This window comes from Barbus barbus (genome assembly GCF_936440315.1).
Source record: "Barbus barbus genome assembly, chromosome: 2".
Lineage (NCBI taxonomy): Eukaryota > Metazoa > Chordata > Actinopteri > Cypriniformes > Cyprinidae > Barbus > Barbus barbus.
In genome coordinates, this window is record NC_136730.1 from 33,212,101 (window position 1) to 33,233,812 (window position 21,712).

The 21,712-nt window shown below is 36.1% G+C and overlaps 1 protein-coding gene across 1 annotated transcript; it reads right to left on the reverse strand.

Moving 5' to 3' along the window:
• Positions 1-1,447: 1,447 nt before the first annotated feature.
• LOC306882751 (uncharacterized protein) lies at positions 1,448-20,838 on the reverse strand. Its single transcript, XM_079437613.1, has 3 exons — positions 20,541-20,838; positions 8,457-8,509; positions 1,448-2,557 (listed from the first exon to the last, which is right to left on the reverse strand). The coding sequence occupies exons 2-3, from the start codon at positions 8,486-8,488 to the stop codon at positions 1,825-1,827; spliced, it is 765 nt and encodes a 254-aa protein (XP_079293739.1). The 5' UTR covers positions 8,489-8,509; positions 20,541-20,838; the 3' UTR covers positions 1,448-1,824.
• Positions 20,839-21,712: the final 874 nt, after the last annotated feature.

A 21,712-nucleotide genomic window follows, 5' to 3' on the forward strand; every position in this document is an offset into this window, starting at 1 on the left:
ACTCTACAGGACTAAAATCATTTGAAACGGTTCATAGTACAAGTCATTTAATGGTTCTATAAGATGTTATAGCCAATCAAAGGTTGCTAGTTTTCATCCTCACTTATTAACAGTGTCATCAGAATATAATGGTTTATAACATCTGTATATTAATTGTTTTAGTATTTACAGAATTGCACAAACCTTACCATTCCCAATATCTGCTCTCTTTGGATTTCAGCACAATATAGCAGTCATACACACTTAAGGACACGTCTTACTGGCCAGTGAGGGCTGGAGGGTTATATAAGAGGCCCTACAGCGTCGTTATCCACAAGACAGAAATGTCAACAGATTACATCGCAAGTCTTATGATCAAGCACATTGTTTTTTATTTTCCCCTGGTTCATGTGACAATTCTGTCCACTGGTAAAAGCAGAAAGAATGGAATATAAACAGCGTATACACTGTGAATGTGCACTCAATGTAGTCATAATGTCATATGAGAAAATCAGTTCCAGTCAATAACATTTACTCATTAACAGGTTTAAAAGAAATGATTCTGACCAATACATAAAGTTCAACCAATGCATACTTGGTAAAACATTTGGAAATACTCAATGACCTTCAAAAAGAAAAAAGAATAATTTCTTGTATAAGGGAGTTACATTCATTTTTCTGAAAAAACATTTGTCTGCATGAGATGAGTGTTATATGGTAGTTAAATTAGCAGAGTTCCTTTCATCAGGCCTCTGATAGTTAACCAGGACTAGAGCATAACCTCTGAGCGTAGAGCATCAACTACCATCACTGGCCTGATTCTTCAACACGCTACTGCTTTTAAAAGGTACAAAGTGCAACAACAACATAAATATACAAGGATAAATCTCATGAATGGATCGTATTTCAAAATCTAAAGAAAAAAGAATTTATAATTTGCATACATGAAGCTACCATTGTACCATAAAGATGCTTTGCATTAAGCATATTCCCTTCAAATTAATGTTACTGTAATGTAAAAATCTCAGGATAGATTGTTTATAATGTAATTATACATTTAAATTTAATTAAAAAAAATTAAATAGTCATCTAAAATACAGAATAACTATGCATTCTATGCAAAATATAATTTCACTTTTTATTTTTGGTTGAAATGTTTTCATGTGATTGACCCACAATTCTTGCTGTATATTTATGTGTAAAAATAAAGCGCATGTCATCCTACAGCTATAGTAACAACAATTCACAGTAACAACAAGCAAGAAATAGCATATTGATCTGCTGAGATGGAATGAACTTGATTTCACTGTATTAAGCAGTTTGATCATATATAATGTCTCTAAAAGTACAGTAAGAACAGAAGTAACCCCACACCAGGACACTGGCTTATTTTTCACTATCTCTTTGTATACAAAATGTATGAAAATAATTGACCAATTTAGCCCCACCTCCAAACAGTTGCTACGGAAGAAGAGTACTTTCATTATGTTATGGAGCAAAAATAATATTTGACAATAAGAAAAGGAGCTTATTTCATTACGATGCTGTATACACAACAGCACAGAGGAGAATCAGTTTGGTCTGAGAATTGAGTTTGTCCATGACCTTCATTTGCTCAAGTAAGTCTCATAAGTGGTTCATTTTTGTTGTGTAAACAAGCAGCAGTTCCTGTTATCAAGGCTTCATTTGATTTTTTTCCATTCAAAATAAAAGTACCTATAGACTGTCTGCAGGAAGGCTTCATGAGCGCTATTATTTGGCTGTATTCAAATATAGAGGGTGAGCGAGAGCGCGAGTATGGAAATCTCCCATGTAGTCACCATTAACTAGTGAGCCACCTGGCCGTCACTCAGAATCCTCTCCTGCAGTCGCCGCATCCAGAGCGGCCAAGGCCTCTGCCACCATTGAGTCTGTGACGCTCACACAATCCATCTCTTTCTCTCTCTCTTGCTCTCCTCTCTCGATCGAGGGCTCTTCCTTTTCTCGGTCCTCTATCATGAGCTTTGTGTCTGCTGAAGAGAGGCTAGTACTGCTGGTGTGCATGTCCACAGACAGCACACTCTCCTCATCGGCCGTGTCCGGAGTACTGGCCAACCTGCTCTTCCTGTCCTCGTCTTCATCCTCCTGTCCATAGGGATATCCGTCCGATCCCTCTGTCCCGTCTGTTATGCCTCCGCCGCCCAGCCCAGAGTCTCGGAATCTGTCCTCTCGCTTTCCCGGTTCCGTTCCCAACAACGACTCGTTCTGTATGGGCGGATTGGCGCTTAAGGTGGGGGTGGCTTTTATGGGCGTCCCCTCGCCCTCGGGCTGGAGGATGTAAAGACTTGGGTCACCCTCTGCTGGGTTTGATTGGATCTGCTCACCTGGAATGTTAGCATGGAGCCGGTTGATGTGGTTGTTGTCAATGTCGAGTTTGGTCGTGCTGGGATGGGTGCTGTATGCTAGGTTGTGGAAGCCCTGCTTCTTGTGGATGTGGTCTGCCTCCTCTGGGAATCTGTGAGATTGATATAGAGAGCTGCTGGTGGGGTCCCGCTTCCGACCAGGAACTTCTACAGGGACTGAGGGGTCATAGATGTAACTGTAACAGAGAGTCAGATGAGAAGAGGGTTTAATGAAATGAACTTCTGGTGGCCTTTTTGGTGGAAATAATTATTATAACCCAGTTAAGATTAAAATAAAAGGTCAAACAGCCCAAATAAAGTCAAATAACACTGAAGCAGAACTAGTGGTCGACCAATACATTGCCCTTGACGATATTTGCATTTTTTAATTAACACATCAACTGATAAGAACAGAACTTTTATTTTGACAGCACTAAGAACATCAGTGCCTGAGCGCAGATGCAAAGGAGCTCCCATTCTTCATTAGTTTACTGTGGAAAAATACTATAATAGGATTACAGAATCATCAGGTTGCTCTGTAAGGTATTAATGGGTTTATTTTGCATAGTTCTATTTGTAATCATTTATTTAGTTTGTAAATGACAAAATAAATTGAATTTCAACTATTGTTCTGTATGTTATTTATTATCATTAAATTAAACAGTGTGGTATCATATTTTCCAGCATCCCTGTGAGCCTACAGAAGAGAATGGAGAATAGATGGCTGTCATATATATTAGCATTATATTGTCCATCAGCCACCCTGCTCTCTAAGATATCGGCCATCAAAAAATCCATATAGTTTGACCACAAATCTACTAAACACACTGAACACATTGACGTAATTTTGTAGGCCAACCAAGTTAGTATTACCCTGGTTCCCTTTTTCCGTTGGCTTTTGGATTACTCCAGAAAATAAGCTCAATATTTATGAAGTTTTAAGTTTACATATAACCAATAGCCAGGAGAGAGAGAGAGAGAGAGAGAGAGAGAGAGAGAGAGCTAGAACTAAGATTGCATGACATCAATGTCACCAAGCTAAGCTTCTGACAACTTCAATCTTTAAAATCTATGAGTTGGAAATTGAGTTAGAATAGTTTGCAAGAGTGTGATTATAAACACAGTGAGCCAGTAATAGTAGAATAGAGCTTGAGTAGATGAGTTTTAATATCTGCTGAGTGAGTAATATAGATAAAGGAAATGCTACTTTCCTAATTGTTTTCACATTTATCGCTATTAATACAATTATAAAAGGGGAAAAGGAAAAAGGCAAAACAGGTACAAGAATGAGAAAGGGAAAAGGAAGCTGTAAGAGAGAGAGAGAGGTGGCAGAGTGGGTAGAGGGAGGGGTATAATGAGAGAGAGAGGAACAGAGGTAGTAGGAGATGAGAGTAGAAGAGGACATGGTATAAGAGGAGGAGAAGGAGCAAGAACAGTTGAGGAAGAGGGAAGAGTAGAGGGAGACGAGAAGGGAAGATAGGATTGGAGGGGAACAATATAGTGGAAGATAAGAAAATGTAAGAAAACATGAACGAAGGACGAGGACTGCAGGGTGGAAAAGGAGGACGTAGAGGCAGAAGGTACAGATGTTTTTCATCGAAATCAGAGCCACCCTGACCACGTTACATAATATGGTCTCTGCTTGAAAGAAGCTGGCCAGAGTGTTCAGCCAAACATAAACTGATCAACAGAGGGAAAACCAATAAGTAACGATACCATTCTGGTTCTATGAGTCTAGTCAAGAGTCTTGTCTCTTTCTAGTCTAGTCTATTTGTAGTTCTTATTCTTACTTGTCCAAAATTGAAGTTCAAGAACATTCAGGTGGATGAACAAGACTAGTTTCAAATGAACAGAACATGTCATTGTTGACATGGTGGTTCAGAACAACACCAACAACACCTCAAAGAAATTTAACAAAGAATAATACAGGAAAATCCACTATTTCATAATATTCACCAATGCAGTCTTCACAACTGATCAATCACAACTGATCATCTTCTAAGAAGAAATTCCATCCAGATGAAGCAAGCGAAGAACTTGGATTGAAGGAGTCATGATTCCAGTTTGTTCAGGTATGTGCATGCCACACAATTACTGCACTTTTACTGTAAATACAAAGATATGCATTTCATGGGCATTATGTATCCATATACTATTACACTCTGGAAAAGCTCAGGTGTCTCTATGCCTAGTGCTGTGTCAATGTGGGAACTCAAAGTTCGGCAACAGTTACAGTGTCAAGCTTACAATCAATACCACTACTGTCAAACCACTGTGTTATTGCACCTTCTGTTCTTTTTACTCTAGAGGACGTTGGTGCTGGATAGCAGTGCAACTCATTATGAGCAGCTGTATGTTGATTAGCTGGCTTCAATCTCAGCAAAAAAGGAGAAGAGAATAGAATCAGATTGGCCATCATGTCACAGTCAATGTCCCTGGACAACGAGGAGGCAACATCACAATGTGTGTCGCAATTTCAACAACTGGATGTCTTGAGCCCATACAACACTAAAAACTCCAACATTTTTTAAACTCCCTCAATGAAATCCTCTCACCAAAGGTTAATCAGGAGCAAATGAAGTAGAATTTTGTAGTTTTTTGGGACAATGTCCAATTTCACCATTCAGCACTGGTGCGAGAGTGGTTTAAATATAACCCACATTTCAGCATGGTGTTCCCTCCACCATATTCTCCTTCCATGAATCTAGTTCTTCTCTTGAAAATGGAAAGTATATAACCGCAATCCTTACAACCAAGCAAGTCGTCTTCAAGCAGTGAAAGAGCCCGAAGGAAATGTTGAGGCAGAAGCTTGTCAAGTGTGGATTCAACATTCATGCTGTGTTTTTTCCCACAATGCATGACTTGTGAGAATATATGTTGTGATGTAGATTAAATTCTCTGGCCAGATGTAATTGAGAGACATGATCAAAGTAAATTAACTCAATGATTTCAGTACATTTATTTATTTTTATATTTTTATTTATAATATTTCAATTCATTTTTGTAGGAAACTCATTTATATACAACTCATTAAAGAACGTAATGATTAACATTTTAATTAATGTCTGTATGTAGAGTTGAAAATGTTTTAGTTTTGATGTTAGTATCTATTTTTAATAAATGCATTACTAGAATTTCTAAAATGCAGTGCTTTATGTAGTAAAACTGAAATGTTTGGTCAACATAAGAGAGTGTTTACTGTGAGTTAATTGCTTTGAAAGCAGTTACAATCATTCAGAGAAATGTTAAACTGATTGAGAAAAAAATTGTAAGGCTGTTTGCTACAGAACTCTATTAAACACATCTGAACCAGCTAATAAAGACCTTCAGGATCACACAGACAGGTGTGCTGGAGCAGCTTGGAGCCAAACTCTACGGGTGGTCCTCCAGAATGGACGACCCTGTATTATATTCATATTGTAAATTCACTTTCACAAACACTGTTTTCTGACTGAAATAATCAGTAATCCACAGTTCTGCCAGTTTCCTTGGTGTTTTCTATATAGCCATTGATGCAGACGGGCGGCATTATTTAAAAAAAATAAATAAACATTATTTTGAATAATGTGAGTTTTTCCATGACAGCCTATTTTTGTAGTATGATTGACTTCAGATTCAGTCACCCCTAAATAACATGCAAAAACAAAATGTAGTTGGACTCTCTCTGTTGAAACTCTTCTGCATAATAATTTGCAAAAAAAATACTAATATTCAAAAGTCGGTAGACAAACACAAACCCAATTGTTATCCATTTATCCAGCCTTCAATCTTGACCATCATTGCTAATCTTCATATACATAAAGTGTAGCGTTAGTTCTGGCAGGTCACGTAAGTCAAGCTCGCATCAGCTGATCCCCATCTTCCTATAGGAATACGACACCCATCTAAGCATCCATATATAAGGTCGTCTGTATTATCAGCAGTTTTTGCATTGCTCAATAGCTAATTACCCTCCTCCATCCCCAACTCCTCCTCTGTCAGTCAGGATCCAACCTTATGATTCTCTTTTGAATCAGACAAATAAAAAAAATGTGTACATAAAATGACTGAACTTTAACAAATCTGCAATACTTTTATCACTGCTCTCCCTGCTCTCATCCATGCTAGGCTGTATGGATGCGCAGGGAGTTCTTGCCCAGAACAGAACCATACCGCCAATTCAAGCTATATGCTAACTGTCAATCATCTTTGACGATAGTGGTCCTGACAGAAATAATATCTTTATATTTAACATATTTATATATTTATAAATATACCAACTGGGTTGTCAATTTCATCATAATATACAAAATGCTGTTCCTCTTTTGGGTTCTACTTTAACCTGATATGTGCAGAACATTTGAATGCACTCATAATTTGCATAGCACAGGCAAAGGACCTTACTGACGAAAACGCACAACCAGTGTAGCGAAACGACATGTGATAACATCACTTTGTGTCCTTCGTCTTTTAGGGATTTGTTGTTTTTTCTACTTATTACATACTACAATATTTACATTTCTATATTTACACCAAATTACACAACAAACAGGTATTAAATAGGGAAAGAAGAAAAAGTGTAAGAATATATGATACATAAGAATGAGAGACACGAATCCCAACTTGTGTGTGTGTGTGTGTGTGCCAAGTGAGCCTGGAGTATTTGTGTCAGACACCTCCTGCTGAGATCCTTCTGTTTTTCACTTCCCTTGTACGCCGAAAATCCACATGGAAAGAGAGGCATGTTACTGAGCCAATGTCAACCTTAGGTGTTCATGTATTTATCTGTCTGTCCTTTGTGCGTCTCCTCTGTCACATTCCAAACATTTATTGTATTTCATTTTAGTGTATTACATGAGACGATTTTCATTATAGCTACAGCTTCATTATAAATTCTCCACGTTTAAGCACCTCGGTTCAAAATCCATTTCAGTTTAAGAGTTTCAGGGTGGATAAAGTGGAATTTTCCACTCTACCTGGCAGGCTGAGAAATTTAACCCTTAGTAAACATTACCCCCATTAAACAACACACAATGTCTAGCAATGAAAGGCATTTTTTGCCTGGTAAAAGTTGCAACAGAGTAGAATGCTAATGTCTATCAGCAGCAGGATCTGACATAATCCAAGAAAAGCCTGGGAACTCACATTCTATTCACCCTAAACAGTTGCCCGGATTATATACTGTTCCCGGGGGAGGTTTGAAAATGTGTATCTCTTCAGATAATATTGCCTACAACCCTTTGCACAACGTGAAAAAAAAATAAGTTTTGTGATATTTGAATGTTACTTCAAGGGTTTCTAATTCTGCTCCTGGAGGGCCACCTTTTTATAGATATTTACCCTGTTTCTTGTGATTGTGAAGACCTTGATTATCTGGTTCAGGTGTGTTTGATTAGGGTTACAGCTAAACTTTTTTGGCCCTGAAGGAGCACAAGATTGAACACACTTGCAATAAGTAAAAAGGTGCCTATCTTACTAAACACTAAGATTTATGTACTTTTTCCTCATCACCCGTGCATATAAATCGAGTTAAAATGTGTGGGTGTTGTTCAACAGATTTGACACAAAGCCAGTCAGACTACACACTACTAATGTTAAATGCCAAAAGAAAGCATGTATTTGCAGCATGTGCATGAGGCAATTCTTGCAGCTCAAACTAAGCCCAGAAATGTGACATTCTGAGCAATTAAAGGCCGGTTTGAAAGTGTGAATATCTGTGTGTATTTACCATGAACTAAACTCTCTGCATCAAAACAACCCACATAAATGTTAAAGTGAAAGATCCTAAAATAATATGTCATTGACAGAGAAAAGAGCAGTGCTGGTAGACTGAATCACAAATTCAACCAAAAACTGATCCCAGGTCAGCTTTGAGCCCGAGACACACTGCATAATTTTTGGCTGTCCCAGATGAAAGACTGGCACCGTGAGACAATCATGGCAATTTCTGATTCCAATGCCAATCTTTCGTCTGGTACAGCCGGAAATCGTGGAGTGTGTCTCAGGCTTTAGAGAGAATTCAGTCTGACTGAGCTGTTAAACAACAGCAGTTGTGTGAGAAATATCTAGGATCTTCAGGATAGAAATACTCAAGACCATTTATACCTTCAGTCTTACCTTTTTATCATCCTACAGCAACTGCAACCCATCTGGACAGTTGTGTAGAAAACCTGTGGAAAGGCAAAACAGGTTTAGTGTGTGGTTGTGTGTAAATATAATTGAATAAAGTGAATTAGAGATACCACATAGACTATTGTGTGGATTGAAATACGCAAGTTACATTTATTAAAAAGGTATTTGAAGAATCCAGAGCTGGGCTGCTGAATCAGTGCTTAGGAGAGTGAACATGATTTCAACAAAGGGCTATTCAGTAACTGTGCTAATTCTTCACCTCAGCTGTTAGAACATGAGGCCATGATCATGGTTATATCTGTGTAAATAGACCTGCTGACACGGGAACTGAGAAACTCAAAGAATAGCATAAACCCTGTATGCCAACAATTGTGAACCATTGCAGACCATCTTTACAAGCGGACCCAGGTAGATTTCGCTTGTGCACATCAACCAAATGAACCAAAACTTGGGTTGGTTCAAATCACCTTCAAGTGTACATATTCCTTTTTTTTTTTTTACTTGACCCTTCAAAGACACCACACTCAATATCAAATTCTGTTGATATGTTTACACAGACACAGGTATGATCTTTCAGAGGAACTACAGTATATCAATATCTGCCAGGCTGTAGGGACATTTTATTTGTTTTCATATTGACGTGGCATATGAAATTGTCAGGTATGTGGCTTCAGGACACAAGGACAGTCACACATGTGTTTGTGACATTCTGGATTACTCCTCACAGTGGTAGGTCAAATAAAATGTTATTAATACAATACATCCTCATTTTGTGAAAAGCAACAAAGATGGATTGACCTTTCCATGGCCTGTCGCACCATTTCTGGCTTTGGCATTTCTTGTGCTCTTTTTATGAGCAGATAGCCTTGTAAATAATTGATAGCTCAGTCTGAGAAAAGATCCGTCTAATAGGACAAAGACACTCCCAGACTCGCTCTCTTTCTCCTGAGACAGAAGGCGGAAAACAGTCCCCTCACGTGTCCCAATGTGTTAGAGACCAACAAACATAAAGCTAAGAGAGTAATGCAGAAGAGACCAACACAATTACATTGTGAAAACTATTTACATCAGTGTTATTTTGAAATTATTTCATTGCAATTTTATGTGTTTTTGTCATTTTATTAGTTTATGCTTTTTAATATTTCTATTTAGTTTGAAGTTATTTTTATTTCCGTTTTAGAAATTTCAGTACTTACTCTAAACTTGTTTCAGTTAGTTGGCAAGGCAACATTTATCATTTTTATTTAGTTATTTTTTATGTAATATTTATGTTTTATTTTATTTCAGTTAACCATGTAATACTTTTAATTTTAGTTCAAATTTCAAAATTTCCATTTAATTATGTCACAATCAAGGGTAAAAGCAGTAATCTAAACCAGAATCGAATACAATTAAATGTGTATAGTTTAATATTAAGGAAGCAAGAACCACTTCATTCACTCATGGCATCACATGTGCTTGAAACTAAGACAAACAAAAGAAAATTGAACAGGTATATCAAGTTAGGCAATATTTGTTGTACAGGTTTACTGACAAGCCAGTCACTATGACGGAAAGGCAAATGGTTTAACAAGTGGAAAAATTCAAAACACACTGCACGTAGACTAGACATCAACATGCACTGTGAACAGAGTTGTTTTTGTGTCTATATGATGCCTGTATGTGAAAGAAATCAAGATTCATTGTCTTATTTGAGTAAAAAAATAAAACATGATTAAGAACAGAAGCCTTCTGTTTTTTTTTATGTATATGTGACATAAATCCAATTTTAAATGCAATGAAATTCCTATTTACAAAATTTGGAATATGTTTATACAAAAACTATCCTAAAACTTCACACTAAGACTTCACAGCTTTCAGGCTATTGCCATGGACACAAGAAACTGGATGGAGTTTTGCTAGGTGATTAGCAGCCAGATGTGGTACGCAGCAGACACCTGTTTGACAGCACGAGTATGACACGGGTACCTGGCAACCTCTTTGTCAGCTGCTAGAGATTATTGCATTTTACAGCAGTCAACATAGCACACAATCTTCCTTTCCATAAATACAATGATAAATCAGTTTCTTGTGTAGCTAATCTATAATGTGACAACACAATTATTATCAGAATAAAAGAAATCATGTTTACTTCATATAGTAAGAAGAAATGTTTACTTTAACGAACCACTACATATTTCCAATCTTGCAGCGGGAATTCTTCAAGTGAGAGTGAGAGCTTTAAAGACTTTCATTCGTCGTCTTCTGAATTTCTAATGGTTTGATTGTCTGAAGTCTGCGTTTGATGCATCCTTGATATCAAGAACACATCCGGGCACTTTCAGGTGTCCTCTATACTTGTGCTCTTGAGTATTGGAATTGAACCTCGGCAGGTGTGGATAATGCAGTACAAGATCTTGTCAGAATGCAAGACCACTTAAGAACGCATATTGAGAAATGGCCATTTTGCATGTCTCCTTTGTCTGACGCACCCATTTCAGTCAAGTCAAGTCACCTTTATATAGCGCTTTTAACTATACAGATTGTGTCAAAGCACTTAACAGTATCAAATTGGAGGATAGAGTGTCAGTAATGTATAATAATAAGATTAAACACTCAATTTTCAGTTAAAGGCATTTCATTATTGAATTCAGTGATGTCATTGTCTAGCTCAGTTTAGTTTAAATAGTATCTGTGAAATCAATTCAGGTCTTCTGCTGCCTTCACATGCTATTGGAATTATTGTAAATACGAGATTCCGGGTCGGAAATTGGACATGAATGGCCTCTCTAGTCATATTTGCAAACTGGGAAATTCACTTTATAAGTTGTTTGAACATAAATGTGTGTTGGAAGTGTGTACACATCCATCCTATAATGATAAAAATCCACCCAGTGTTTTTTTTTTAATCCCCATTTTAAAATCCCCTTTCTCAAATCAGGCTGTTCTGAGATTCCTGTCAGAATGACGAAGTTTTGCACAGACCGCTCCCACGAGAGTTGATTGACAAGACCGTCTTACCCTGAGTGAGCTGAGAGCTGTCCGTCATTGTGTCCATTCCAGTGCATGTAGAAGACAAGATGTCTCCGATTAAGCGATTGAGGTGTTTTGTTATTGGATGTAATATTGAATATAGCAGTCGTTATTTACTCCTGACATCTGAGCTGCTGAAGACGCAGGGGATTAACATTACTTTCATTTTGAAGGGAATGCGCAGATCCCCGATCTGCCTAAATGTGTCTATGTTCGCGCAAATCATTCGTGATCCAGCTTCACCTACAGAAGTGAGTATAAGAGTTTTTTTATGAATCTTTGCAAATCACCTTTCCTAATAATGTGCTAGTTAGCCAGTTTCGTAGCTGAAGTTCACAATCTTCTCATCACCCCACCGAAGAGAGGGGCGGGGTCATCGGAGCTCATTAGCATTTAAAGCGACATGGACTAAAATAACAGCTTGCTGAAAACAGCTGATTTTGACAGGGTAAAAAGGGTGTTTTTTACACTACCATTGAAAAATTTTAACCAAAGTATGTTATAGACTTGTCATTAAGACCCTAAAGAATCATATCAACTTGTGGAAAATGGACATCCGATGACCCCTTTAAATATAGCGATGGAGAGAAACATAGCAGTACTTTTATTAGTTTTTCTCACAACATCTTCATTGTTTTCTCCTGCCATTACAGTCATGTATATTTACATATTTAAATAACCATTTTTTGTGTAGTATGTATTGAACACAGTGAAAATCGCATTTATTTGATCAAAATTTAGGAATCGTCAGTCAGCTGAATAGCGCTGTGAATGTTTATATGGTTACCGAAGAATGGGACGCTACATTTTATTCAAAACCTGTTGGATATTGACTAAATACTTTCCAATATATACCTTTTGGCTTTAATAAGATTTCCCCAAGAAACAGGCAAGAATGAATAGGCTGTCCACCATGATTTCCGTTCTTTCTGACAACAAAGCACTTGAACACGACAAAGTGGAAAGTAGGAAGTTGCCGAAAGCACATGAAGGCATCATTAGAGTCTCTAGCAATGAACTGATGACCTGTATCAGGTGTGTTTAAATAAGGAGACATGCAAAATGTGCAGGGGGCTACAAGAACATTGAGAACCACTGATTTAGTCCACTTAAATTCCAGACTAAATGATTGGAGAAGTCTGCCATATATCACTAGAGAGAAATCTGTGGTTTTATTTCAATTAAGGAAACTGTTTTTAGTCTTACATAAGAAAATAATAAAAAAATCGGTAACACTTTATTTTAGGGTCTCTTAACTAGTTGCTTATTAGCATGCATATTACTAGAATATTAGCCATTTATTAGTACTAATTAAGCACATATTAATGCCTTATTCTAAATGACCTTATTCTACATCCCTAATCCTTTATGAACCTTCGTTCAAGTAGGTATATCATTTTGACTGCTACTAAAGCCCGTACCTCCGTTGGCCGCCTTTCTTTTCAGTTCTCCGCTGTTAACGATTGGAATACACTTCAAAAATCTCTGAAGCTTGAATCCATTGTCCCATTATTCACATTTAAATTATTATTAGCAAACACATTGTCAGACCATTGTACATGTTAATAATTTTTTTTTTTTTTTTCACCTTTTGTATTACTTGTATAAATTTGTAAATGTTTGATTTGTTTTGTCTTGTAATTACATGTGCAACTTTTGTACCTCGACGCTTTTATATTGGCCAGGTCGCCATTGTAAATGAGAAAGTGTTCTCAATGTGCTCACCTGGGTAAATAAAGGTTAAATAAAAAAATAAAAATAAATCCTACCCAATACCTAAACTTAACAACTACCTTACTAACTATTAATAAGAAGCAAATTTATTGAGGGAAAAGTCGTAGTTAATAGTGAATAAGTGTTCCCTATTCTTAAGCGTTACCAAAAAATCATTAAATAAGTAATTCACTGCTGGCAACTTGGCTGAAAATCTAAAATTTTGAAAATTCTAAAAAAAAAAATTTTTTTTAAATCATAGCTACATGACTAGAGAAAACAGAAAAAGGCCATCAGAATTCCTTTTTGCCAAAAACTTCCAACACCCATAATGCACTTCTGATTTGTCATTGCCTTTCTGTCAATCCAACGGTCCATGGGTGGGATTACAAAGATGCATGATCTGTAATTTTTATCAAAAACAGGAACTGTAAAACGTTTGCAGGATGACACAAAATGGTGTATTTTGCACAATCCGGTAGACTTCTACTGACAACTAAACGCATACATCTGGGTGCAGGCAAAATTGAGAAAGAGAATACATTGTTCATTTACATATACTGTACTACAGACATTTGTAACAATACAAAGCTGGTTCATGCCAAACTTATTCTTTAAATCCATCAAGAATTCCATTCCTAGACATGCTCTTCATGAAACACATTACAGTTTTTACTGAACAGTCTCAACAAAGATGACCAGAAGATCAACAGATTGCAAGATAATTTGATACGAAGTTAAGATGAATGGCATATCCAGGACTCTATATCCAAAGAATTGAAATATTCCATTTGGAGAAAGGTGATTCCTGGAGAGATTACTGGAGATTGTGGGCTGAAACCGAGGCAGATTGAAATCTGAGCTAGCCTATATGCCATTGGCAGACATTTCGCCATTGAAATAAATTGGAGAAGGGAATTTCTCATCACTGTAGAACGTGTGCCCTCCAGTACAGCTTTCTGGCCTGCGCTTTGAAAGTGGCAAATGCTTAATCTCCTGCAACAAAATCAGGGGGCTTTTCCACTCTTAACCTACTCAAGACACACATACACACACAAACAGGTAGGCATCCACACACACACTGCGATAGCATTAAATCACAGACATGTATTTAAGCTCAAAGGCAGACACACAGTATTACTGATCGTCTCTCTCTCACACACACACACACTTTTTAGAAGGTGCTTTGCTCTGAGCATTACTCAAATGTTTAAATCCCTTCAACTGGTTCAGCTGTGGTGTGTGTGCCAACACAAACCTACACACATGCACTGGCCAAGATAAACAAATGCACAAGCCACTAACGGTTCATTTCCTTTCAATTTGTTGAGAACAAAGTGACGCAAACAGCCAGATAGACCAGTGTCAAGAGATAATTAGAGCTATCAATGACCATCTGATTTCACTTAAACGCTGCTCTGACACACTGAAATCTTCTCACAGACACCTGTAAGATTCTGCCGCTTTCCTGTTTTTTTTTTTTTTATTACTGCTTGATAGAAACCAGCATATAATTGTATGTTTAACCTTTTCACAATCTGACTAATATAATTTGTCTACTGAAAATATCTACATAGACGCATCACTCAAGAATTCTCAAATTTTTGTCAATTTGTCTAAAAGTCAAATATTTTCACCACATAGTATTATATTTTGTTTAATGGTATTCTGTGGTGGAAATCGTTATTGTAATGACCAACTCCTTTGTCTTTCTAAGGCTAATTTCATTGCTAGCATTTCATAAATCCAACATAAACACAATGAAATAACAGTTCCATATTTGTTTGCATAATTTGACAGCTTGATTGGAAATTATGCATGACTGATTTTTTATTTTGAATCACGTTTTATATTTCACTGACACTGTAGACTCCTTGATAATCAAGTACACTAACTACTGACAAAACATTATTGGGGTAAAATGGTCGATACTGATGGAAATTACAGTCAGGAGACACAATGTATAAAAAAATGGAAACACTTTATTTTAAGGAGCAAATCTTACTATTAAATACATGCATATTAATAGCATATTGGCTGTTTAATAGTACTTATAACGAACATAATATTAATGCTTTATTCTGCATGACCATATTTTATTATTGCAACACTTTAGTTTAGTAACCAATTCTCACTATTAACTAGTTGCTAATTAGCATGCCTATTATTAACATATTGGCTGTTTATTAAAACACATTCTGCATGACCATATGCTACATCCCTGCCCAGTGCCCAATTCCTAAACTACCTTACTAACTATTAATAAACAGCAAATTAAGAGTCTATAGAGCCAAAAGTCAGTTAATGGTTCGAGAATCGGACCTTAAAATAAAGTGACCCTTATTACCTAAACTTAACTAACTACTAATAAGCAGCGAATTAGGAGTTGGAGGCAAAAATTGTAGTGTGACCAAAAAATATAAATCTTTTTCATACAATAATTTCACTTGTTGTATGAAAATTATTTATATTTTTAAATATATCCACACATTAAATATAGCCACACTTTAGCCATTTTCTGTATGTATTTAATGTAAATAATGTATATATAATTATGTAATGAAAAGAATATATATATATATTCTTTACATTATATAATTATATATAAATCTTTACATTAAATACACACAGCAAACAGCTAAAGTGTGGATACATTTAATGTACCAGTGTACAGGAAGCTGATCTCTGTTGTGGCAACAACTCAGTTATGTTTAATATTCTAAAATCCTGGTTTAAACATTACACAACCCTCTATATCCAGGAAAGAGATTAACTTATACTTCCACAAATCAAAGGCACACACAGTTGTGGGTCATTTACAAGGACTTATATTTAGATATACTCCTCTGGGGTAATGGCTTACTCTTAAACACTATTTTTTACCTTAATGATAGAGTCAATGTTTCACAAAGTGCATAGAGCAATACACAAATAGAGAGAAATAGAAAGAGAGAGAGAGATCAATTGAGACAAAGAGAGAGATGGTAAAGGATATTAGGTTACGTACCAGTATACAGTGTGTGTGTGTGTGTAACTGAGTATTGGATGATGTGTAGGTCTTGTACAGGTGGAGGGTTACTACATAGAAGGATCAGATTCATGAAGGTGTGGTTTAAACAAGTGGGAAAACTGGTTTAGTATTTCTCTCGCTCTCAGCATGCGTTATGCTCCTCTTCATTTTTATTTATGCCATATGGAAACAGCCAGATGCATGAAATTGACAAGGGTCATTAACATGAAGAAACATGAAAAATCCATCACAACGCTGGAAACTTAAAAGTGCGATTTGAGTTAATATTTCCCTGTCTTTATCTTTATTTAGCTAGTTGGAAAAAACAAAGCTGAGTATGTAATGACAAACTCAATTTCTCCATATTATATCAGGTAAACACCATGTCTGTGTAAAATATAAATGCATTCAAACCTCCTTTTAAATATGGCTTGAAATGTGGCCAAATATGGGCGTGTTGCCCTGGACACTGTTGCCATGGCCTCATTACCAGAAGACTAGTGCGTACAGAATCAGCTCTCCTGAGAATGCCCATATCATCACTTAATACAGCGCTAAATATACAAAACAAGGATCCACCTTACATCCTGTGTGAGGCACCCAAACACTCAAGACTCACTGCCAGTTATTATTCAGCTGTTTCAGTTTATGATGTTGGCTCTTATGTGTTTGTTTATAAAAACTGTGAGTCACACTGACAAAAGAGAGTCATTTTTTGTGGCGTATTTAGTTGTTTGCAGGGCTAAAATTCTGACATCTAGTCCTAAAATGCTGCTTTCTTGTACACAAATGGCTTGTCTTATAAATAAATATCTGATAATCACAATCATGGACATCAATCTGGTTAACTACCAAGCACTGTAAGAAGAGAAACTGTGTAGTCGTTACCTTCTACTTTATCTGAACCCTGAAAATGACTTTTGTTGTTGGAGATAGGTTGATGCATAATAAATAATATTTCTAATTTGAATTAAACAAATTAATTTATATATTACCACATTAAGTATTTTCTACACTGAGAGAACAATATAGATCATTTCTTTGCGACAGTAAGTTTTTGGGATTGTATTAAAAAAGAGGTTACGGTTAGGCCGTAATAAAATACATTACATTCTGAGCATGTTTTTTGATTGCTTGCACACTTCAAACCTGAAATTTCATATTCATCCATCCACTTAATGTGCACCAAGAAATGAGAACAGATTTGTAATTCACAAATCAGATCTTCATCCAAAGGATTCCTTCTTTTAGATGATATATAATATGGCATGTAAATAAATAGCTAATACATAGACTAAAGTTGGTTTGGAGTTAGTATGACTGATTGATAGATAGATTTTTTTATTTTATTTTTTAATAAATTATTACTTTTATTCAGCAAGGATACTTTAAATTGATTATAAAAGTCAGTAAAGTCATTTTGTTACAAAACAAAATAAAAACAAAGCTATTTCAATATATGTATTAAAGAATCCTGAAAAAATGATCACAGTCTCTACAAAAATATTAAACGCCACAACTGTTTTCAGCACTGATAATAATAGAAAATGCTTTTGAGCACCAAATCGGCATATTAGAATGATTTCTGAAGGTCACTAAGAGTGTTTTTATATAGGAACATAATAAAAAGTTATACCTGATTACAATTAGAGTGAGTATTAAAGCTACAAACAGTGTTACAGTGACATTTATCTGTGAATGTTGCATCATGGACTACGAATGAAGTCTATGCAACACTAGCGATCACAATCAGAGATCCACAGTCATAAGATCACACAAGATGGAAGATGTGTTAACACACAAGCTCTGGGTGTACCACAACATGTATTTTGAACTCTTATCCCTAGCCCTTCAAACAGAGTCATGCTTACAAATTGGAAAATGGCTAAAGGGAAAGAGATAGAGAGATTAAAACTCTGAATAGTGAACCATGGAAAAGGGTGCTGCTTTGTAGGCCTACTACATAACGTCAAACTCAGATGTACAATACAGGCTAGTCTGTGTTAGGGGTGTGCGATATGACGATTTTTGAGCGTGGACGATAAAAATGTCTCCACGATCTGCTTTTGGAGAAATATCGTACTATCATGCTATAGCGATAGGTTTAAAACTGATTTTGAGTTAGTAAATGATGGTATAAATATAAAACACTATGAAAGAATCGATAGACAGATGACAGAAATGTTATTCTTTAATGTTAAAACAACAAAACACAAACAGAACAAAAAATAACTCGCTACTCTTGACTGAAAAAAATAATACAGTTGCTTTAATAGGAATCAATCTATATAGTGTTTTATTTTTATATTTGTTCATTCAATTTCTTGAATGCTCCTGCTAAATATGCCTATTGTATCTGAAAATAAAGCACTTTTTGTTTTATTTGTATATTATGTGTATTTGTAATGTGTATCTTTGTTCTTATTTTTTAATAACAAATATAAAATAAATGACAAAATCATTAAAATGATGATTTGTTTTTATCTTCTCCCACTTTGGCCTAAATGTCCGCCATTCTTTTTTTATTTTTTGTTACCTTGAAAGGTTTTGTTTTTATAATAGGGAAATTAGTTTGGCTGTACTGCTCAGACACAATAATAAAACCAACATGACAAAGAATCGTGATAAAATCGTAAATAAAAAAAACGTAATCTGATATTTTTGTCATATCGCCCACCCCTAGTCTGTGTACACACTAGTAGTGTAAATATCAAGGTAAAATACCGGAGCCGGACAGGACACGAGGCCCAGTGGCCCTTTGTAGGGCATCTCAGACCACACCTTACTCAGCACAGCAGACCTTGCTCAAAAGTAAACAATGAGTCTGTCTGTAAACACCTAGACAAACTGTATAAACCTGCTCAGCCCCCCTCACAGCTACTGTAAACAGTAACACAAATAACAAAACATGCGTAGGAGCTTCTAGTTCAACGTTAAAAGTGTCCAAAGTGATGCTATTTAATATTTTTTAGGTTTTTTAAAGTCTCATCAAGGCTGCATTTATTTGATCAAAAATACAGTACAAACGGTAATATTGTGAAGTATTATAACAATTTGAAGAACTGTTAAATGTAATTTATTGCTATGATGGCAAGGGTGAATTTTCAGCATCCATTACTGCAGTCTTCAGGGTCACATGATTCTTCGTAAATATCCTTCGACAAATATGCTGATTTGAACATTTTCTTGGTGCAAGAAATGGTTCTTATTATCAATGTTGAAAACGTACTTAATATTTTTTAGTATTATTTTTAGAATTATGTGGTTAACAGAATGTTAGTATACAAAAAAAATCACGTGTTATCATGATTTCGATAAAAACCAGCAAATTTTCAGTAGATGTTATCAGATGAAGCATTTATATTACCTGGCAAACATTCCTAAAAAGATTATTTCAAAAAATTGCTAAAAGCATCACATTTTCAAATCCTCTTTCCTCGTCTTAACAGCTGCTTCCTTCGGAAAACATTAGGCCTATATGCAAATAGCATGACTAAAGCTCATTCATTTTGAATTAGTTCAAACCAAACTACAGTAGCCTACACCTTCTACAAACTACACACCTTCACCTACAAGGTAAAAGCCAGTTTCTTCCGCCATCGGTTCACAGTAAAAGTAATGGCTTTAACCACATTTAAAATTATACAAATGAAAACCAAACTTCAGCTTATCTGAATCACTTATTTTGTTCAACTCATTTTCCCCAAACAAGGCAAAGATATGAGCAGAAAGAGACATTTCAGCAACTATTTACTAGGCTACCTCATATTGTTTCCTTCACCCACTAAAAGAGAAATTCCCGAAGAACACCCTTATCATCCAATGACAATAAATGGTGACTCAAAAGAGAATCGATATTAACGATTTAATAATTCAGTCACAGTCATTAATAGCTTACTGAATAGGAATGTTTTCAGTAAATTACAACAAGAATCTGTTCTTCACACAAAATATCATCACATGGCTTTAGAAGACTTAAAATACAGCAAATAAATCTACCCTTTTAACAATGCAAGCGCAGAAAAACTACAGTGTTCACTACCTACAACAACTCCATCTGACAAGTTAAGTTCTTATTTCTTCTGCATTCAATGTACAAGTACAAGTACTCAACTACCAATAACAAACAAAACTAAACTCCAGGTAATCGATCTGTTTCAGTTACTATGTTGTTTCTCCCTCATATTCCCGAAAAAGGGATGATATTGCCAAAAGGATAGTTTTAGTGGCAATAAAGTAGACTTTATTTACCTCCTATATCTAGCTTTGCGCAACAGGTGCGAGGAAAAACTTTAGCTCTTACATGATGAAGCGCGTTAAGAGAAAACCTTTACCTGTTACACTGAAGGTGTGGCAGTTGTTTGCCAGAGGGGCTAAAATTTCACGAAGAACTCCGCCGTTCATTTATTTTCCCCATTTCGTATGTCCTAATATACTAAAACATAAGTGATCCCAAGAAGCGAAGTGTCCCAAAAACTTATTCCATGACCAGAAGACGTCGCGCGCTCACAGCAGCCGTTTCCTCCTGCTTCCTTATGTTTATTTTCCCTCCTGTGTTACTGCTTCCGAGTAAAGGAAGGTCCCCCGTGACTCCGTTCTGTCGTGCCTCCTCCACACGTCCATTTGAATTTCAGATGGCAGTCCGAGGAAGGGCCTGTGCTCGGCACGGTAATGACAAACCATGTGACAAGGGATCAGGAAAACTCAGCGGACTGGGAAACACAGTTTAAACCATTGTATATAAACCATTGTACAATTAATTACAGCAGCACAAATGACCGTCATGCAGTCTAAGCAGGTGTTAGACAGGCTGGGCAGGTGCATGCAAGTGCATATGAACAAAGTAAATCAACAAAAACAAAAACTACTATGCACATTAGTTTATTGCAATACTATATATGGTGAACTTATTTAAAGAGTTAGTACTGTCATCTTTATCTCAGCATTCCCTCCTTTACATTTGCTTACAGTGTTTGATTAAAATTAATCAGTAGTCAGGAAGTGTTTGATGCCATGGGGTAAGTGATCATTTGATGGACTAGTTTTAATTGTTGTGATAAGTAATAGGAGATAGAAAATATTACATTCTCAGTATAACAACAGAAGTCAATTGAAAGTCCTCACTTTGATGGTAGAAGAACACACATGAGTATGTGTATTATTGGTGATCCCTTTCCTTTTTGTTAATGTTATAATGTTCTCTGGCTTTGGCTAGTAGTGTCTGTATTAGCTCAGAAGTTATTATTTGTTCATGTGTCCACCACTGCTAAATATTACAGATATCTGAAGGACCAGTTTTGATTTGAGTAAACATAAGACTTCTAGGTGTATTGAAAATAAAACTTTAAAACACAGGTTTGATTATCATTCAAAATAATGTCCATGTGACCATGGTGCATATAGTGAGGATGACAACAGGACACAGGGCATTTTTACTGTATTACATGAGTGTGTATTTATTGTTTTTAACAGCCCATTGGTCTGTTAGTTTTTCCATTTATGTACT

Bases quoted from the DNA above. Each gene is read 5' to 3' on its own strand.
- LOC306882751 (XM_079437613.1), bottom strand. From the start codon at position 8,488: ATGGGTTGCAGTTGCTGTAGGATGATAAAAAG. The intron at 2,558-8,456 runs GTAAGACTGAAG...TCTCTGTTACAG, and splicing joins TGCTGTAGGATGATAAAAAG to TTACATCTATGACCCCTCAG.